The sequence below is a fragment of the Stegostoma tigrinum genome, chromosome 7 (genome assembly GCF_030684315.1).
Source record: "Stegostoma tigrinum isolate sSteTig4 chromosome 7, sSteTig4.hap1, whole genome shotgun sequence".
NCBI lineage: Eukaryota > Metazoa > Chordata > Chondrichthyes > Orectolobiformes > Stegostomatidae > Stegostoma > Stegostoma tigrinum.
The window spans coordinates 95,144,996-95,164,050 of record NC_081360.1 but is presented as its reverse complement, the minus strand read 5'-3'; the positions used below and the strand labels follow the sequence as shown (position 1 = coordinate 95,164,050).

Genomic DNA, 19,055 nt, shown 5'->3' with positions numbered 1-19,055 from the left:
GATATATGTGACAATAAATCATTCATTCATTCATGTGATGCTGAGTGGGAAAGACCAAGGTCATGCCAGTCAATGCAAAACTGCATTTACATGAGCTTCTGTGAGACATCAGAGCAGAAATGTCTCCCATTGCAGTATATAACCTCATGGTCAGGTTCCTATCTCTCCATCAGGTGAATCATCCTTTGTAGAAATGCAAGCAACGAGTAGCACCCAGCATATCTTAGAGTGACTTCAGATGTTAACTTTCAAATTTCAGTCAATGAAGAAAAGGTGAAGGAAAGGAAAAGAGAGAAAAATGAGTGTGAAGTGAGACTCGCTTGAATGAAAGCAGACCATTAGCATGCAAGGGTAGAGTGTACAGCCAGAATTCAATTTCTTTATACAAATACACAGAGTGTAAGGAACAAATTAAATGAGCTGCAGGTACAGATTCAAATGAGAGGCTATGATATAGTACCCATTACGGAGACAAGTCTACAAGATTGTCAAGACTGAGAAGTGAAGATTCCAGGTTGTAAAGTTTCCAGGAGGGACAGAGATGATGGAAGAGGGAATGAAGTACTAAAGAGAAACAGAATTATTTCTATGGAGATGGAGGATGTAATGAAGGCAATGGGCCCCAATGGACACCTTATGGGTGGAACTGAAAAGCTGTAAAGAACAAAAACCACAATAAGTGTCATATGTAGACCATTTGGTAGCAGCTCAGAAGTTCTAGATTACACAAATGTTAAAATTAGGCAAATGAACAACAAAGACAGAAGAGTATAAGTGGGAGATTTTAATCTTAACACAGACCGGGAAACACAGACAAGCAACGGCCAGTAATGCTCTGAGTTTCTGTAGTATGTCTGGGAAGGTTTCCGATGGCAACATATCTTGGATGCAACAAAGGTACAAACAACATTGAATTTGGTAGTAAACAATGAGCCTAATTTAATTAATGACCTAGTTGTTTGTGAGCATTTGGTAGAGATTGGTGGAGTTGTGGACAGCGTGAAGTGCTGTTGTAGGTTGCAACGGGACAGGATGCAGAGCTGGGAAAAGAAGTGGCAGAAGTAATTCAATCCAGAAAAGTGTGAAGTGATTAATTTTGGAAGGTTGAATTTGAATGCAGAATACAGGGTTAATGGCAAGATTCTCGGCAGTGTGGAGGAACAGAGGAATCTTGGGGTCCACATTCACAGATCCCTCAAAGTTGCAACTCAAGTTAGTAGTATTGTAAGCAGGCGTATGGTGTGTTAGTTTTCATTGGCAGGGGAACTGAGTTTAAGAGCTGTGAGGTTATGCTGCAGCTCTATAAAACTCTGGTTAGACCACGCTTGGAATATTGGAACATTTTCTGAAGAAGGGTCTACCCCCAAAACGTCAGCCTTCCTGCTCCTCTGATGCTACTTGGCCTGCTGCGTTCATCCAGCTCTACACTTTGTCAATTTGGAATATTGGGTCCAGTTATGATCACCTCATTACAGGAAAGATGTGGAAGCTTTAGAGAGGGTGCAGAGGACATTTACCCGGATGCTGCGTGAATTAGAGGGCAAATCTTATAAGGAAAAGTTGAGGGAGCTAGGGCTATTTTCATTGGAGCGAAGAAGGATGAGAGGTGACTTGAAAGAGGATTACAGCATGATGAGAGGCATAGATAGAGTGGATAGTCAGAGACTTTTTCCCAGAGCAGAAATGACTATTACGAGGGGGCATAATTTTAAGGTGATTGTAGGAAGGTATAGGGGAGATGTCAGAGGTGGGTTCTTCACACAGAGAATGGTGGGTGTGTGGAATGCACTGCTGGCAGTGGTAGTGGAGTCAGATACTTTAGAGACTTTTAAGTGACTCTTGGATAGGCACATGGAGGATAGTAAAATGTAGGGTATGCAGGGTAGATTGATCTTAGAAGGATACAACATTGTGGGCTGAAGGGCCTGTAACATGCTGCACTATTTTATGTTCATTTGTCAAGTAGTGATCATAATATGATCAAGTTTCATGTAGTGTTTGTAAGAGACAAGCAAAGATTAGATAGTAGTATTGTGGATTTAAGTAAAGCAGACTTTAAAGGGATGAGGCAGAGACTGTCTACAGTAAACTGGGAGGCACTGATAATAAGTAAAATGACCAAGGAACAGTGAAGGGTGTTCGAAGAAACTTATGGTGCTATTCCAAAGCAGTTTTCACCCATCAGAAGGAAAAAAAATCCACCTCACAAAAATAAAGCTGTGGACATCTAAGGAGGTAAGGGATAGCCTATAATTAAAAGATGGGTCGTATAAAAATGTTAGGATACCACGGAATGGGACAAGTGCAAAAGGCCAACAAAGGACCACAATGTGGATAGCAAAAAGTGGCTAAAAGCATCATAAAAAGAAACTACAAGGGACATAAAAGACAAGAAGAGATTTTGTAGTCACATAGAGGGAAAGTGGCGAGTTAAGGGTGCAATGGTCCATGGAAGGCTGAATGTAGAGATACTGTCAAAGATCATGGGGAAATGGCAGACATGCTGAATGAGTAATTTGCTTCGATATTCACAACAGACAAGGACAATAGCTTGCTGCAAGTCTCACAGTATTTAACAGAGGATCAGAGGCAGGGTTTACATAAAATCACTTAAATAAATCTTCAATAATAGGGAAATTAATGGAAATGAAGAGTGATAAATTGCCAGGACCTGATGGGTGACATCCATGTGTGTTAAAGGGAGTAGGAGAGATCAATCCTGATACCTTAACCACAATCTTTCCGAGTTCCCTGATTCAGGAGTTATGCCTTTTGACTGGAAATTTGCTCAAGTCACTCCACTCTTTAAAAAGGGCGATAGAGGGAAACCAGGCAATTACAGACCAGTTAGCCTGAAATCTGTGGTGGGGAAATTGTTGGAGTCTATAATCAAGGATAGGGTAACTGATCACCTTAAAATTTTTCAGTTAATCAGGGAGAGTCAAAGTGGCTTCACAAAGGGTAGGTCATGCTTGATAAATCTGTTTTTGAAGAGATGACAAAGGCGGTGGACAGAGATGAGCCAGCGGATGCTGATTACGTGGACTTCCAGAAGGCTACTGATGAAGTCCCACACAACAGACTGTTAGATCATAGAATACCTACAGTGTAGAAATAGGTCCTTTGGCCCAACAAGTCCACACCGACACTCAGAGCATCCCACTCAGACCCATCCCCCTATAGCCTGCCTAATCTACATATCCCTGAACATGACAGGCAATTTAGCATGACCAATCCACATTGTCTGCTCAACTTTGGATTATGAGAGGAAAGTGGAGGACCCGAAGGAAACTCACGCAGACAAGGGGAGAATGTTTAAACTCTACACAGACAGTCGCCTGAGGGTAGAATCGAACCCGGGTCCCTGGTATTGTGAAGCAGCAGTACTAACCACTGACCTGCCTGCTGCTGTTAGCTAAGGAGGAAACCCATGGAATTGAGGGAAACTTACTGCCATGGATTGGAAACTGATTGAGTGGCAGGAAACCATGAGCTGGAATCATGGGTAACTACTCAAATTGGCTGCAAGTGACGAGTGGTGTCCCCCTGGAATCTGTGTCAGGGCCTCAATTATTCCCAATATTCATTCATTTGTTGGATATTGACACAAAAATTCAAATATCCAATGTTTTTGATGACTCAAAATTGGGCAACATTGACTACAGTGTTAATGACAGCATAAAACGACAACAGAATATTGACAGATTGGATGAATAGGCAAAGCAGTGGATCATCAACCATGGATGGATTTTAATAAGAACAAATGTGAGGTTATCCATTTTGGACTGAGAAAGGATAGACCGAGATATTTTTTAGAAGGTTCAAAGGTAAGACATCTAGCATGATTTGGGGTTCGGATGCATAGCTCTTTAAGATGCCATGAACTGATGCAGAAAATAGTCAAAAAGTCTAATGAATGCTGGCTTTCATATTTAGAGGGGTGGAGTATAGGGATGCAGATGTTAATGCTACAGTTAGGCAAAATACTAGTTAGATCCCACTTCCAACTACTGTGAGCAGATATGAGCACCACTGCCTGGGACGGGTGTCTTAGCCGCAGAGGGAGTTCAACGCAGGGTTACAAGATGGAACTGGATTTCAAAAGTTAGATTATAGGGAGAGATTGGACAAATTAGACCCTAGAATTCTGAAGGTTAAGGGGTGATCTAAGTGAGATATTAACAGTGACAGACAGGGTCGATAAATATAAACTGTTTCCACAGGTTGAAGAGTCTAGAGCCAAGAAACATAGAATTAGGGCCAGGCCATTCAGGACTCAGGGAGGTTTGGAACTCTCTTCCTCAAATGGTGGTCAATGCTAATTCAGTTACTGAATTTAAATTTGAGCTGGAAAAGTGTTTACTCAGTAAGGGTACGAAGGGATATGGGCCCAAGGCAGGCATATGGAGTCAGGCCACAAATCAGTTATGATCTTATTGATGTCAGAGCAGTCACAGGGAACAGAATAGCCTGATCCTGTTTGTATGTTTCTAAGTGTTTTGCAAAGTAGCTTTTCTACTCTGCAACTTCTATGTAATTGTACGTTGGTGACGTGATCGATCAGTCATCAATTGCCTGGATGGCTGCAGCCACAACAATTCACAAGAAGTTTAACACTATCTAGGACCGAGCATTTCCTGGTTTCCCTGCTAGTGGACTCACTGGTGCACTGGGTGTGTACAGTTACAGGGTGCACTGGAGCTATTCATGAAAACCAACCCCCTGCAACACTACAACATCTTTCATTGAGAAAAATCAGACATTATGCAAACATTTCCAGTTCAAGTGCCCTTCCCAAACCACTCAACATCCTGAATTGGATGTATACCATTATTCCTTCATCATTATTGGGTCAACAAATGGAATTCACTCCCATTGTCAGAGTACTTTCTCCAGATAAAGAGAAACAGGTTGAGGAGAAGGACCATCACTGTACTTTAGGGAATGTATAGATAGGCAAATGGAACCTTAACAATAATCCCCACCCTGAGAGCTCAATCATATCTAGTTAATAGAATTAAATATTAAACATAAGGAAATTAATAATCAGGGAGGCGATGGCCTCATGGTATTATTGTTGGACTGTTAATGCAATCCCCAGGTAATGTTCTGGGGACAAAAAAAGAGATTGCTGGAAAAGCTCAGCAGATCTGACAGTGTCGGTGGAAAGAAATCAGACTTAATGTCTCAGGGTGAGTGACCCTTCCTCAGAATGTTCTGGGGACCTTGGGTTTGAATCCCACCATTACAGATGGTCGAATTTGAAATCACTCAAAAAATAAATGTGAAATTTGGAGTCTCGTGATAACTATGACCCATTGTTAATTGTCAGAAATACCCCATTTGTTCAATAATGTCCTTTAGGGAAGGAAACTGCCATCCTTACCTGGTCTGGCCTAAAATGTGACTCCAAACCCACAGCAAAGTGGTTGACTCTGAACTGCCTTCTGGGCAATTAGGGATGGGCAATAAATGCTGGCCTAACCAGTGATGCCCTCATTCCATAAATAAATTTAAAAAATGAAATAGTTAGGAATTTAAATGTGACAAATTGCTTTGTGCCGCCCTTGCATCTTTTTTCTTTTGAATGATATTTTTGTTTAACTTTTCCTTAAAGGAGCTGGTGGATGGTCACCCTTGGAATCTGACAAATACCAATGGTTACAGATGGACCTCGGTGAGAGAACAGAAATCACTGCTATCGCAAGCCAGGGCCGATATGGAAGCTCGGATTGGGTGACACGCTATCTATTAATGTTCAGCGATACAGGAAGGAATTGGAAGCAGTATCGCCAGGAAGACAGCATTTGGGTAGGGAGCCTGTAGCTAATTCATGTCAATTATATTTTAAAAAATAACAAAAGCTGTGCAAATGATAAAGACTATGTTGTTGGCTTACCCTAGTGCTGTAATGTGAACAGAATATTCATTTAATCAGTTTGTAGGCCATTTTATCACATATTCTGTCATGTTAAGTTTTTACTTTCACTTATTTCTAATTTTCCTGCAAATGTTGTGAAATCCTCACTGTACACCACACATTTCTACATTAATGAGAGAGTCAACTTAAAAGATTTTGGATCTAGCTATCAAGTCGCTTCACAATGTTTCTCCCATCATACCTCAGTTCTTCTGATAACTTCTTCCTGCTTATTTTGTGGCTCAGTTTTGATATTACTTTAACAGCTACTCCTTTCATAAAGAATGGATAGATGTTTTGAATTAGAATGCAAATTCTCTCCTCGACAGAAAATTATTCTTCCACCTCTGTGCGCTCATTCTCTTTCAGCTCTGGAAAGTTGAAATACATTTTCTGCTTCGGCGCTCCCAGATGGGACCCACTCTTGAAGGAAATATTGGTCAGAGACTTGCTCCTAAGCTTCTATCAGATTCATGCCTATCATGATTTCTTTTGTATAATTCTCCAATTTCATTGACTTTCTTACACTACTTGCAGCTACAGCTATCTGCAGTGTTACCTTTCAGTTGCTGATAGCTGCAAGTTTGGGCGGGGTGTCCTTGCAGAGCATATTGATATGCATCAGTAATCTTTATGGATGTGCCAATATTTGTAATGGCATTCCCACACCAAATAATTGGAACGTCACTGCTGAAAGGGAACATACAGCCCCTCATCAACCACAAGAGTATGATTCACTCAATATTGCTAGCACTTGTTTGAATTACATTAAAGATTAGCACCAAAATAGCATCAGCTACAACAGAAACTGAAATTAATACAGCCCTTGCTGTGTGATATGATGAACCAATGCATAACGATTGTTACTTGAAGCTTTCTGTTAAGAATCAGCTTTGCATTCACTTCCTTCTTTCTATAGATCATAGGGAAACACTTTGAATAAATGTAAGTAAATGACAGGGAATTTTGTCATATCCAGCGCAGGTATTGACAGAGATTTTTATTTCTGCTTTCTGTTTCAATCCATCAAACCCTCCAATTAGCTGTTGAAAACCATATTCCTTACACCCTATTGTGTATACATCAAGATGACATGACTCAGAAAGAATGTTATGTTGGACTTCATCTGTGAAAGGAGCATGAGAAGGCATTGGCGAGCAGGATTTGGGATTACAACTTTGGGGCAATAGCCCAAATCTCAATTCAGTCTTGAATAATGAAACTATGGCCTGATGCCTTCTGCTTTGTGATAACTTAGAGCAAGTTTGTGCATGAATTATTTTCTACCCATTTGTGGGATGTTGGTGTCGCTGGCTTGGCCAGCATTTATTGCCCATCCCTAGTTGCCCCTTGAGAAGGTGGTGGTGAGCTGCAGTCCTTCTGCTGCGGGTTGACCCACAGTGCCTTTAGAGAGAGAATTCCAGGACTTTGACCCAGCAACAGTGAAGGAATGATGATGTATTTCCAAGTCAGGATGGTGAGTGGCTTGGAGGGGAACTTGGAGGTGGTGGTGTTCCCATATGTCTGATGCCCTTGCCCTTCTAGATGGGAGTGGTTGTAGGTCTGGAGCGTGCTGACTGAAGTTTTTGGTGAAGTTCTGCAGTGCATCTTGAAGATAGTACCCACACTGCTGCTACTGAGCTTTGGGGTTGAGGGAGTGGATACTTGTGGATGTGGTGCCAGTCACGCGGCTGCTTTGTCCTGGATGGTGTCAAGCTTCTTGAGTGTTGTTAGGGCGGCATTCATCGAGGTAAGTGGGGAGTATTCCATCACACTCCTGACATCTGCCTTATAGATGGTGGACAGGTTTAGAGGAGTCAGGAGGCGCATTATTCACCACAGTATTCCTAGTTTCTGGCCTGCTATTGTAGCCACTGTATTTATGTGGTGAGTCCAGTTGAGTTTCTGGTCAATGATAACCCACTGGATGTTGATAGTGAGGGATTCATTGGTGGTAACACCATTGAATGTCAAGGGAAGGTGGTTAGATTTTCTCTTGTTGGTGATGGTCATAGCCTGGCATTTGTGTGGCTCAAATGTTACTTGCCATTGTCAGCCCAAGTCTGGATATCGTCCAGATCTTGTTGCATGTGAACGTGGAATGCTTCAGTATCTGAGGAGCCATGAATGGTGCTGAACATTGTACAATCATCAGCGAACATCCCCACTTCTAGCCTTGTAATGGAAGGAAGGTCATTGATGAAGCAGCTAAAGATGGTTGGGCCGAGGACACTACTCTGAGGAACTCCTGCAGAGATGCCCCGGAGCTGAGATGATTGACCTCCATCAACCATGACCATCTTCCAATGTGTCAGGAATGACTCCAACCATTGAAGAGTGTGCCCCCGATACCCATTGACACCAGTTTTGCTAGGGCTCCTTGACACCACACTCGATCAAATGCAGCCTTGATATCAATACATATCAAGGCTGGCTGTTGGTTTTTACCCGAGCCACCAATATTTCGCAACATCTCTAATATCAAGGGCTGTCATTCTCACCTAGCATTGGGAATTCAGCTCTTTTGTCCATTTCACAAGGCTGTAATGAGGTCAGGTGCTGAGGGGCCCTGGCAGAACCCAAACTGGGTGTCACTGAACAGGTTATTGCTGAGCAGGTGCTGTTTGATAGCACTGTTGATGACACCATCCATCACTTTACTGATGATCGAGAGGAGACTGATAGGGCAGTAATTGGCCAGGTTGGATTTGTCTTGCTTTTTGCGTACAGGACATGCTTAGGCAATTTTCCACATTGCCAGGTCGATACCAATGTTGTAACTGTACTGGAACAGCTTGGCTAGGGGAGTGGCAAGTTCTAGAGCACACGTCTTCAGTACTATTGCCAGAGTGTTGTCAGGGCCCGATACTTTGCAGTATCCAGTGTCTCCAACCGTTTCTTGATATCACGGGAAGTGAATCGAATTGACTGAAGGCTGGCATCTGTAATTCTGGGGACCATTAGAGGAGGCTGAGATGGATGATCCACTCAGCACTTCCAGCTGAAGATTGCTGCAAATTCTCCAGCCTTATCTTTTGTACTGATGTGCTGGGCTCTTCCATCATTGAGGATGGGGATGTTTGTGGAGACTCCCCCTCCAGTGAGTTGTCTAATTGTCTACCACCATTCATGGCTGGATGTGGCAGGACGGCAAAGCTTAGATCTGATCCGTATGGTGATGTTTGAGGTAGAGATCAATAGCTGGAGAGTTTTAGTTATGAACAGAGATTATTTAAATGGGGGTCGTTTCCCTTGGAGCAGAAGAGACTAAAATAAGAGCATGATTTCAAGGTATAAAATTATGTGGGTATAGATGGGGTAGACAGGAAGAAACGGTTCCCCTTGCTGGAGGGATCAATGTTCAGGGAGCATAGGTTTAAGATAAGGAGCAGGAGATTTAGTGGGGATGTGAGGAAAAGCATTTTCACCCAGAGGGTGGTAGAAGTCTAGAACTCATTACCTGTAAGTGTAGAAGATGCACAAACCTTTCATATCATTTGAGATGGATCTAGATGTCTGTGCATGATGCCATCTGATGCAGGATTATGGGCCTACTGCTGGAAAATGGGACTGGAATAGTTGGTGCTTGTTTCTGCCTGGTGTAGACTTGATGGGCTGAAGGGATGTTCACTGTGCTGTAGACTTCTATGACTCTATGATAGATTTCTGATTACCAGAGGTATGCAGCGTCGTGGAAATGAGAGGTTTGAAAGCAATGAAGTGTTTGATAACCATGGTCATATTCACTGGCAAGGCAGGCCTGATGGGCTGACTGGCCTACACCTGTTCCGATGTATCTGCAACTTGATATTAGACTAGTAGCTGGAGAACACAGGAACTTAATGGTGAAGTGTTAAAAAGCTGGATCTTCATTGTGGGCACAGCAAAGAGAGTTGGGATTGTTTCACTTTGATGGTGGAGAGATAGGTGCAGGGGCACAGTTGCGATCACAGGTTTCAAAACCTGGAACTTTCTGCCTAACTACATTATGGGTGCATCAGCACCATGTGAACTGAAGGACTTCAAGAAGTGAGCCCATCATTACCTCCTCAAGGGCAATTAGGAATGGGTGACAAATGTTGACCCAGCCACCATTACTAGCATTGTATGAAAGAAGCTGGAGTGTCAACGAGAGTCAGGTAACAGAGGGAGAACTTCAATATGGAGGTGCCTGCTCATCTCTGCTTCCGTCAAAGTGGTTCCTGCAGTCACATTACCACCATGGGTTAAGGAGGAAGTTCCGTCTCGAGAGCTGGCTGAAGCACTGGCATCCTAGACTGCCTTCAGGTATCCATAAACAACACACTCTTATCCTTTCATTGATCTTCATAAGGCTGTTTAGGAGCTTTATCAGTCCCTTGCCTGAGCGTGGGTAGTACGACACCTGCCTGTTCAGAAAAGGCTGGCACTGGGAATGACGAAACTGGGAGAGGGTAATGGTTTTCATGGGGACTAGGACATTGAAATTAAAGGTTAACAGCGTATTGGAGCAGAATGGCCGCTCGATAAAACGCCAGGGTGAATGGAGGACCAATGAGGAGACATTTTGGACATTGTTAGTGCAGAACAGAACAAGCACTGTATTTTCACAGAGACCCTGTTCTTGGATGAGACGCTGAATGGAGGCCTTGTCTTTTTTTTTCTCAAATAAAACATGGCATGACACTATTTGAAGAGCAGGATCTTCTCACTGTCTGATTAAGATGACATTTAGCACGCTTGCCTTCATTGCTCAGACCTTTGATTGTAGGATTTGGGATGTCATGTTGAGGTCGTACAGGACATTGGTGAGCCCTCTTCTGGATTTGCGTCTCCAGTTCTGGTCACCCTGTAATAGAAAGGATATTATCAAGCTAGAGAGAGTTCAGGAAAAATTTATCAGGATGTTCTGCGAATGGAAGGTTTGAGTTATGGGAGAGGTTGGATAAGCTCAGAGATTTTTCACTGGAGCATAGGAGATTGAGGAATGACTACATAGAGGTTTATAAAATAATAAGGGATATAGATAAGGTGAATGGCAGGTATCTTTTTCCCTACAGCAGGGAATTTCAAGAGTAGTGTGTGTATTTTTAAGGTGAGAGGGGAGTGGTCTAAAAAGGACATGAGAGGCAACTTTTTTACACAAAGAGTGGTTTGCATGTGGAATGAAGTGGTGGATGTGGGTACAGTTACAACATTTAAAATATTTGGATAAGTACATGAATAATAAATGTTTGGGGGGACATGGGCCAAGCGCAGTTGGGGCTAATTTAGTTTGGGATTACTGTATGTTCAGCATGGACTGGTTGGGCCAAATGGCCTGTTTCCATGCAGTATCACCCAATGATTAATATTCGTCCCACAACCAATACCATCGAAGCCCGAGGCCAATCAGTTTGTTTCTTTGCTATTTATAAGACTTTAGTGGGTGAGCATTCACCGTTGTATTTCACAGTTAAAATAAAATCCATTGCACTTCCAATGTATCATATTGCTTGTAGAGCAATGTCTCGTCCAGTGTTCAAGTCCTCATTGAAGAAAGAGCATCAGTTCATTTGAAAAGATCAAAGAAAATTGATTTGATTAATTCATGGGATGAAGGACTTGTTTTATGAGGAAATGCTCAGATTGAGCCTTTGCCCACTGGAGTTTAGGAGAATGGGTGGATGAAAGGTAATCTTATTGAAACATATTGGATGCTGATGGGACCTGACAGGATAAATGCTGGAAGAATATTACCCCGTGTGAAGGGCCAGAGTTAAGGAAAACACTTTAAAAATATGGGACCTCTGAGGAAAAGACAGATAAGGATGGCAAGTTTTCTTCACTGAAGGACATTGGTGAACCAGAGATAGTAGGAACTGCCGATGCTGGAGAATCTGAGATAACAAGATGTAGAGCTGGATGTTTTGGGCCTAGACACTTCTTCAGAAAAGGGCCTAGGCCCAAAACGTCAGCTTCCTGCTCCCTTGATGCTGCTTGGCCTGCTCCCTTGAGGCTGCTTGGCCTGCTATGTTCGCCCAGCTCTGCACCTTGTTATCATTGGTGAACCAGATGGGTTTTTGACAACAATTAACAGGTTGCACAGTTAGGTGAGATGGGGCATCTGGTTCACTAATGCCTTTTAGAGAAAGAAATCTGCCATCTTCACTGGCCTGGCCTACATATGACTTCAGATCCACAGCAATGTAGTTGACTCTGACCTGCCCTAGACTCTGAAATGGCCTAGAAAGCCATTCATTTGTATCAATTGCTGTGAAGTCTTAACAAAGAAACAAAACTGGATGGGCCACCTGGCATCAACCTGGGCACTGGAAAAGACAACAGCAGGAACAGCCTGGTTGACCCTGCAAAGTCCTCTTCACTAACATCTGGGAAATGGTACCAAAATTGGGACAGCTGCCTCACAGACTAGTTCAGCAACTAGTCCCAGGCAATTTCTCAGAAACCACCATCATCATCCCTGGATATGACCTGTCTCGTTGACAGGGCAGACCCAGTAGAGGTAGTGGTGCAGTGGTACACAGTTGGGAGAGACATCAATATTGACTTTGTACCCCATGAAGTCTCATGGCTTCAGGTTAAACATAGATAAGGAAGCCTCCTGCTGATTACTACATACTGCCCTCCCCTGGCTGATGAGTCAGTACCCCTCCATGTTGAACGGCACTTGGAGGAAGCACTCTGGATAGCAGATTTCAATGTCTCCCAACACCAAGAGTGGCTCAGCAGCAGTGCTACTGATCGAGCTGGTCGGGTCCAAAAGGACATAGCTGCTAGACTGGGTCTGCAGTAGATGGTGAAGGAACCATCAAGAGGACGAAACAAACTTGACCTCATCCTTACCAATCTGCAAGCTACAGCTGCATCTGTTTTTGACAGTACCGATAAAAGTATCATTGCACAGTCCTTGTGGAGACAAAGTCCTGCCTTCACATTGAGAATCACCTCCATCGTGTTGTGTGGCACTATCACAGTGCTAAATGGGAGAGTTTGAACAAATCTAGCAACTGAAGACTGGACATCCATTAAATGCTGTGGGCCATTAACAGCTGCAGAATTGTACTCCAGCACTATCTGCAACCTCATGGCCCGGCATATCCCCCACTCAACCATTACCATCAACCCTGGCTCAATGTAGAGTGCAGGAGGGCATGCCAGGAGTAGCACCAGGCAGACCTAAATGAAGTGTCAACGGAGTAAAGCTACCAAACAGGACTATTTATAAGCCAAACAACAGAAGCAAAAAGTGATAGGTTAATCAAGCCCACAACCAACGGCTCACATCTAAGCTCTGCAGTCCTGCCACATTCAGTTTGGAAATGATGGTGGTAACTAAACACTTCACTAGAGGAGGAAGCTCCACAAGTATCCCCATCCTCTATGATGGAAGAGCCCAGCACATCAGTGCAAAAGATAATAGAACATAGAACATAGAACATTACAGCACAGTACAGGCCCTTCGGCCCTCGATGTTGTGCCGACCTGTCATACTGATCTCAAGCCCATCTAACCTACACTAGTCCCTGTACGTCCATATGCTTGTCCAATGATGACTTAAATGTACCTAAAGTTGGCTAATCTACTACCGTTGCAGGCAAAGCATTCCATTCCCTTAATACTCTCTGAGTAAAGAGATAAGTCTGAAGCATTTACAGCAATCTTCAGCCAGAAGTGCCAAGCGAATGGGGTCATTGGCCTGGAGTTTTGGATAACTAGTCCAGTGACATTGCCACTGCACCACTATCTCCAAGCTGCTGGACTTCAATCATACGTAGCTTTCAGAGTTAAGAGGTGTTCCTTTCAACAGCAGTTAATGTATCAAAAATGCTACAAATAACTAGATTTTGGACGCAGACTGGAGCACATCAATCTGCAAGCGTAAAACAATGTAATCAGATGTTACATTTCTCAACATGATCTGAAGAAAAAAAAAGTTGGGCCTCAGTGTTTTGCTTTTCCTATCCTTGCTGAACGATAAGTGAATGATACCAGAAGCAACAGACATAACCACAACATTTCAGTGCAGAATAATGTATCTTGTCGATTTTATTAGCCCTGCAGAAGAACCTGCCTTGTGGTAAAATATAGAATTAACTGTTACCATCATTAGATCTTTTGGGGAGGGTTAATTGTAATGTGTGATCTTATTTAGCTTTTGCTGCCATGAAATGTTCTCTGCCTGACCGAACTAGCTTTATCTCAGAAATATACACAGGCATTAGTGGCAGCCCAGAAAGGTTTCACTCGGCTGATACTGCTGCTTGGCCTGTTGTGTTCATCCAGCCCCACACTTTGTTATCTTGGATTCTCCAGCATCTGCAGTTCCCATTACCTCTGACCAAGTATGGAGGGACTGTTTTCTGAGGAGAGGTTGAATAGCTTGGGCCTGTTGGAGTTCAGAAGCATGAGAAATGACCATATTGAAAGACAAGATTCTTTGGGGGCTTGACAGTGTAGATACAGAGAGATCATTCTCCCTGTGGATTAGAGAACATGAGCTCAGAATAAGGGATCGCACATTTAAGACAGAGTTGGGAATTTCTTCTCTCAGAGGATTGTAAATCTGTGGGATTATTTACCACAGAAGGCTGTTGAGGCTTGGTCATTAAAAATATTCAAGAGATAGACAGGTTTTTAATTATTAAGGGAATCAAGAGTTATGGGGAAAGGGCAGGAAGATGAAGCTGAGGATTACCAGATCAGCCATGATCTCATTGAATGGTGAAGCAGCCTTGATGGGTTGAATGGCCTACTTCAGCTCCTACTCCTTGTTGTCTTAAGGAATCTGTTTATGTTGGTGAGTCAAACGCGTATTAAGAATCGACACCAGTTGGTGAATGTCAGAAATAGGAATAGGGTAGGCCATTTGACTCCTAAAGCCTGGGCTACATTGTGGTTAATCTTCAACCTCCATTCTATTTTTGTGCACTATTCTCTTAGCCCATTACATCTGTGTATCTATGTACTGGCCTCTGATTTGGCCCTACTGAGTTTGCAATAATCCTGGGATTTGCTTGCATGAGGCCCTGCCACTTATTTCTTGCAGACATTTTTTCAGAAATGAGCATCCTTTCGGGGAGGTGTTAAGACCATTGTTTTTCTTTCTTACCCAGACAACCAACATTAAAACACAATCTGCTGGTAGCAGACCCTTTGGCTTCTTCTGGCCCCTCTACTATCCCATTTACACTAAATAGTCAAGGACCTGGCAGAATGGCTTCTTCCCATCATTCACTTGAAATATGAGCAGAGAGAAAGATTAGACACTAGTAACTGTGGGATGAAGGGTCTAGGCCCGAAACGTCAGCTTTTGTGCTCCTGAGATGTTGCTTGGCCTGCTGTGTTCATCCAGCCTCACATTTTATTATCTTGGATTCTCCAGCATCTGCAGTTCCCATTATCTCAGTAACTGTGGGAAGATGCATTTAAAATGTTACATTGTCTTCACAATTAAATAAAATAACCTGTTTGGAAAACACAGTCGTATAGCAAGCATGTTACTGAGCTAATAATCCAGAGGCACACATTCATGATCCATAATATGAATGTCTATTTTGGCTAGTGGCCTGAATGTTTGCCCATTTTGTTGAAGCTATTTGTCTGGTACTGATAAGGACCTTTGCAAGAATACCAAAATAAAGGAGAACAAAATTCTAAACTGTACGAGAAGCTTAGTGGTTGATTGTCATTCATCATCTAACTGGTGCATTCTCCATGGCTATGCCACTACCAATCAGAGTCCACTTTCCAAACTACCACCATGCTATTTGAATATAGTATAAAATATTACTGTCATTAACATTGGTGTCTTTTTGAATGTCCTGATGAATGCAAAATGAGAAGCTTTGAAGAAATGTGTATGTTTTCAGTTCAAGTCTAATCATGGCAGCTGAATAATTTATAGCCAATTAAAGAAGTTACAATGGAACATGAAAAGAGTGACAATTGGTAATGGGTGACTGTGAAATTGCCAGATGGTTGTGAAAATTAGTAATTATAAAGTATAATTTTAATGACAAAAGTAGAAATTGCACACAAAGAATGTGGCTTTAAGGTTGCATTTGGATTTGAATCATAGAATGCCTACAGTGTGGAAGCAGCCCATTCAGCCCATCAAATCTCCACTGACCCTATGAAGAGCATCCTACCCAGACCCACCCCTATCTTTGTAAAGTGATAATGGGAACTGCAGATGCTGGAGAATCCAAGATCATAAAATGTGAGGCTGGATGAACACAGCAGGCCCAGCAGCATCCCAGGAGCACAAACCTTCTTTACAAGTAGGCCAAGCCACCTAACTTGCACATCCTTAGTCTGTGGGAGGAGACCAGAGCACCCAGAGGAAACCCATACAGACATGGGGAGAATGTGCAAACTCCACACGGAGGGTCTGTCAAGGGTGGAATCAAGCCTGGGCCCATGGCACTGTGAGGTGGCAGTGCTAACCACTGAGCTACCGTGGCAATATTGAACCTGGCCAGTTATATGACTTTGAACTATTGTAGTCAGCCCCAGAATTCGTGATATTCTGGCGAATGTTTCAAATGCAACAGTGTACTCGTAGGTAAAGAATGACACATTAGCACGTGCTGCCTGTTCCATTATGCAGAGATTCCCATTGTACCTGAACCTGTTTTTCCACCAACCTGGAGCCTTGGGAAAGGTGCAGAACTAGAAAGAAACATAGGACAACTAGACAGGACAAAAATTGGAAAAATCCCTCTCCAATTCTTCACAATGACTGCTGGCGATCCAGGGAATCACACTGTCTTTGACAATGTATCGACTCTTGCATAGGGTCATCTCCAGCCTATCTAGAAGCAGCAAGTCAGCCCCTTCTGGAAGGGTTAGTGGATGCACACTCTCCCCTTCCATCCTGAAAAAAGCACCATGTTCTTTGAAGCCGCTTCCAGCTTCTCAAATAGCCACAAGACCAAGATATTGCTTGTCCAGGAACACAGTATGCAATATTTCCTGCAAAGTCTCTACAACACAGGCCTGCAGAATAGGGACTGGAGTGGAAACTATTCTGTCAATTTCTGAGACTTGAATGCCATAGGTCAGAACCTGCAGATGAGAGCTGCCTCACTCTCTTTGAATTATTGTGGGATGTACCCACCACTAATACTCCAAACTTCTGAACTGACAAGAAGCCTCGATTTGTGGTGCAGTTATGAAGGGCATTGAAACCCGTAAATAGCTCTGTCATCTACTTTTGCTGGAGAGGTTTCTCAGTGCCTTCATATGGATTTGATACTCTGTCAATAGCAACCTTTCGTGACAGGGTTCCCCAAAGATGGATCTTTGAGGGCCTGATATTTCCTCAGCAGAGCATTCTATTCCACTTCCACCAGTTGCTCAAAAGCCCACAGCTAAAGTGTATAGCCAGCACATAAACTTCCAACATCCGAGATGTACAGAGTTTGCTGATCAATGCTAGAGTGTTATTACAATCCTATAATTGACTATGGGTTGAAAAAGGGGTCAAATTAACCATAATCGTGATTACTGTCCGGAGATCTCCACTGAACAAATGCAGTTCTGCGCAATGACGAGATTTTTGGTTTATCTGCATGTACCATTTGAGACTGAATAAGTCTCATTAACTCAGCTTACTGTAAAATTAATAATTGTTATGCATGCCTAATATCATAGCCTGTACAGCCTAGAAGAATGACATTTTAGTTTTAGAAATTGAATTTTAAATCTAAGTTCATACCCTGGTAAGTAATTTTATGTCAAATGAGCCACGCAAAATTAAGGTAACTTCAATTCAAAGGGTAAATTGAATTTAGAACAAAGGACAAAAAAAATTACAGCATACGAACATGCTCTTCGGCTGGCTAAGCCTGCATCGACATGCTGCCCGTCACAATGTAAAAAAACACAAAGAAAATTTACTGGATAAGGTCAGAGTAAAAGGGTTAAAATAGTGAATGGCCTTACTCAGTTAAAGAACTGGAGACGTGATGTCTGCAGTTAGTTCAATAAAAAAAAGCTGCATGCACACTAGGTACTGCCTTAAATCATGTGTGCACAAATTTCAGAGAGACATGATAGCAGGGGTATAAGATTGAGATGGAGTTGGGGGAGAGTGATTTGTGGTGGAGTGGGAGAAATTTCAGGACTGGGTTTGGGAAGAAATTGGATTGAGGCAGGGGAAAGAGATAGGGATAGAGAGGGGTGGGGAAAGAAAAATGAGGACAAAGGGGTTGAGGAAAGAAATTGGGACAGAGAAGGGATGGGGGAGAGTGTTGGGGACAGAGAGGAGTTGGGGGAGAGAGATTGGGACAGAGAAGGATTGGGGGACTGATTGGGACAGAGAGGGTGTGGGAATGAGAGAAGTGGACAGAGAGGCGTTGGGGGAGGAATGGAGACAGAGACAGGTGGGCAGAGAGAGATGGGAATAAAGGGATGGAGGAATGAGAGATGGGGACAGAGAAGTATGGGGCAGTGATGTGGAGACAAACAGGTTGGGCGAGTGAGAGATGGAGACAGAGGAGAGTGGGGAGAGGGATGGGATAGTGACTTTTGGGGAGAGAGATAGGGGCAAAGTGGGTGGGGTATGAGAGATGGAGACAAAGGGTGTGGTGAATGGGAGATGAGAACAGAGAGGGGTGGGGGCAGAGAAATGGCGACTGAGGAGGGTGGGAAAAGATGGGGACAGAGACAGGTGGAGAGAGAGAGATGGGGCAAAGTGTGTGGGCAGATGAGAGTTAGGGACAGAGAGGGGTGGGAGGAAAGAAATGGGAGTAAAGGGGGTGGGAATTTGACAGATGGATACAGAAGGGGTGGGCGGGTAGATGGGGAGAGTGTGGGGTGAGACAAGACATGGGGGCAGAGTCAGGGGGGAGAGCGGTTGAGACTGGGTGATGGGAGAGAAATTGGGATGGGAGTTTGGGGGAGAGTTGGGAATGGGGTGGGGGAGAGAGAGAAATTGTTGAGCTCAGAGATTGGGCGAGAGAGTTGTGGATACAAAGGGATGTCTGGGGAGACAAATGGGGATGGGGACTAGTGGATGGAGAGTGATCCAGGAGAGAACCATTGGGATGGTGATGGCTAGAGTGCAGAGGAGTGAGTGCGGAAGGGGGGAAATGGCCTCCTCACTTCTGGGGCTTCCTTGTAACCTCCCCCCACTCTTCCCCTCTCCCCT

The 19,055-nt window shown here is 43.4% G+C and overlaps 1 protein-coding gene across 2 annotated transcripts in view; it reads left to right on the top strand.

Annotated features, from left to right (window-relative positions):
* LOC125454249 (contactin-associated protein-like 5) overlaps positions 1-19,055 on the top strand; it is a 974,390-nt gene that overhangs the window by 184,834 nt on the left and 770,501 nt on the right. For both annotated transcript variants that reach the window (XM_059647525.1, XM_048534833.2), the window contains one exon: positions 5,618-5,811. In XM_059647525.1, the coding sequence (XP_059503508.1) occupies positions 5,618-5,811 (194 nt within the window). The remainder of the gene's footprint in view (positions 1-5,617; positions 5,812-19,055) is intronic.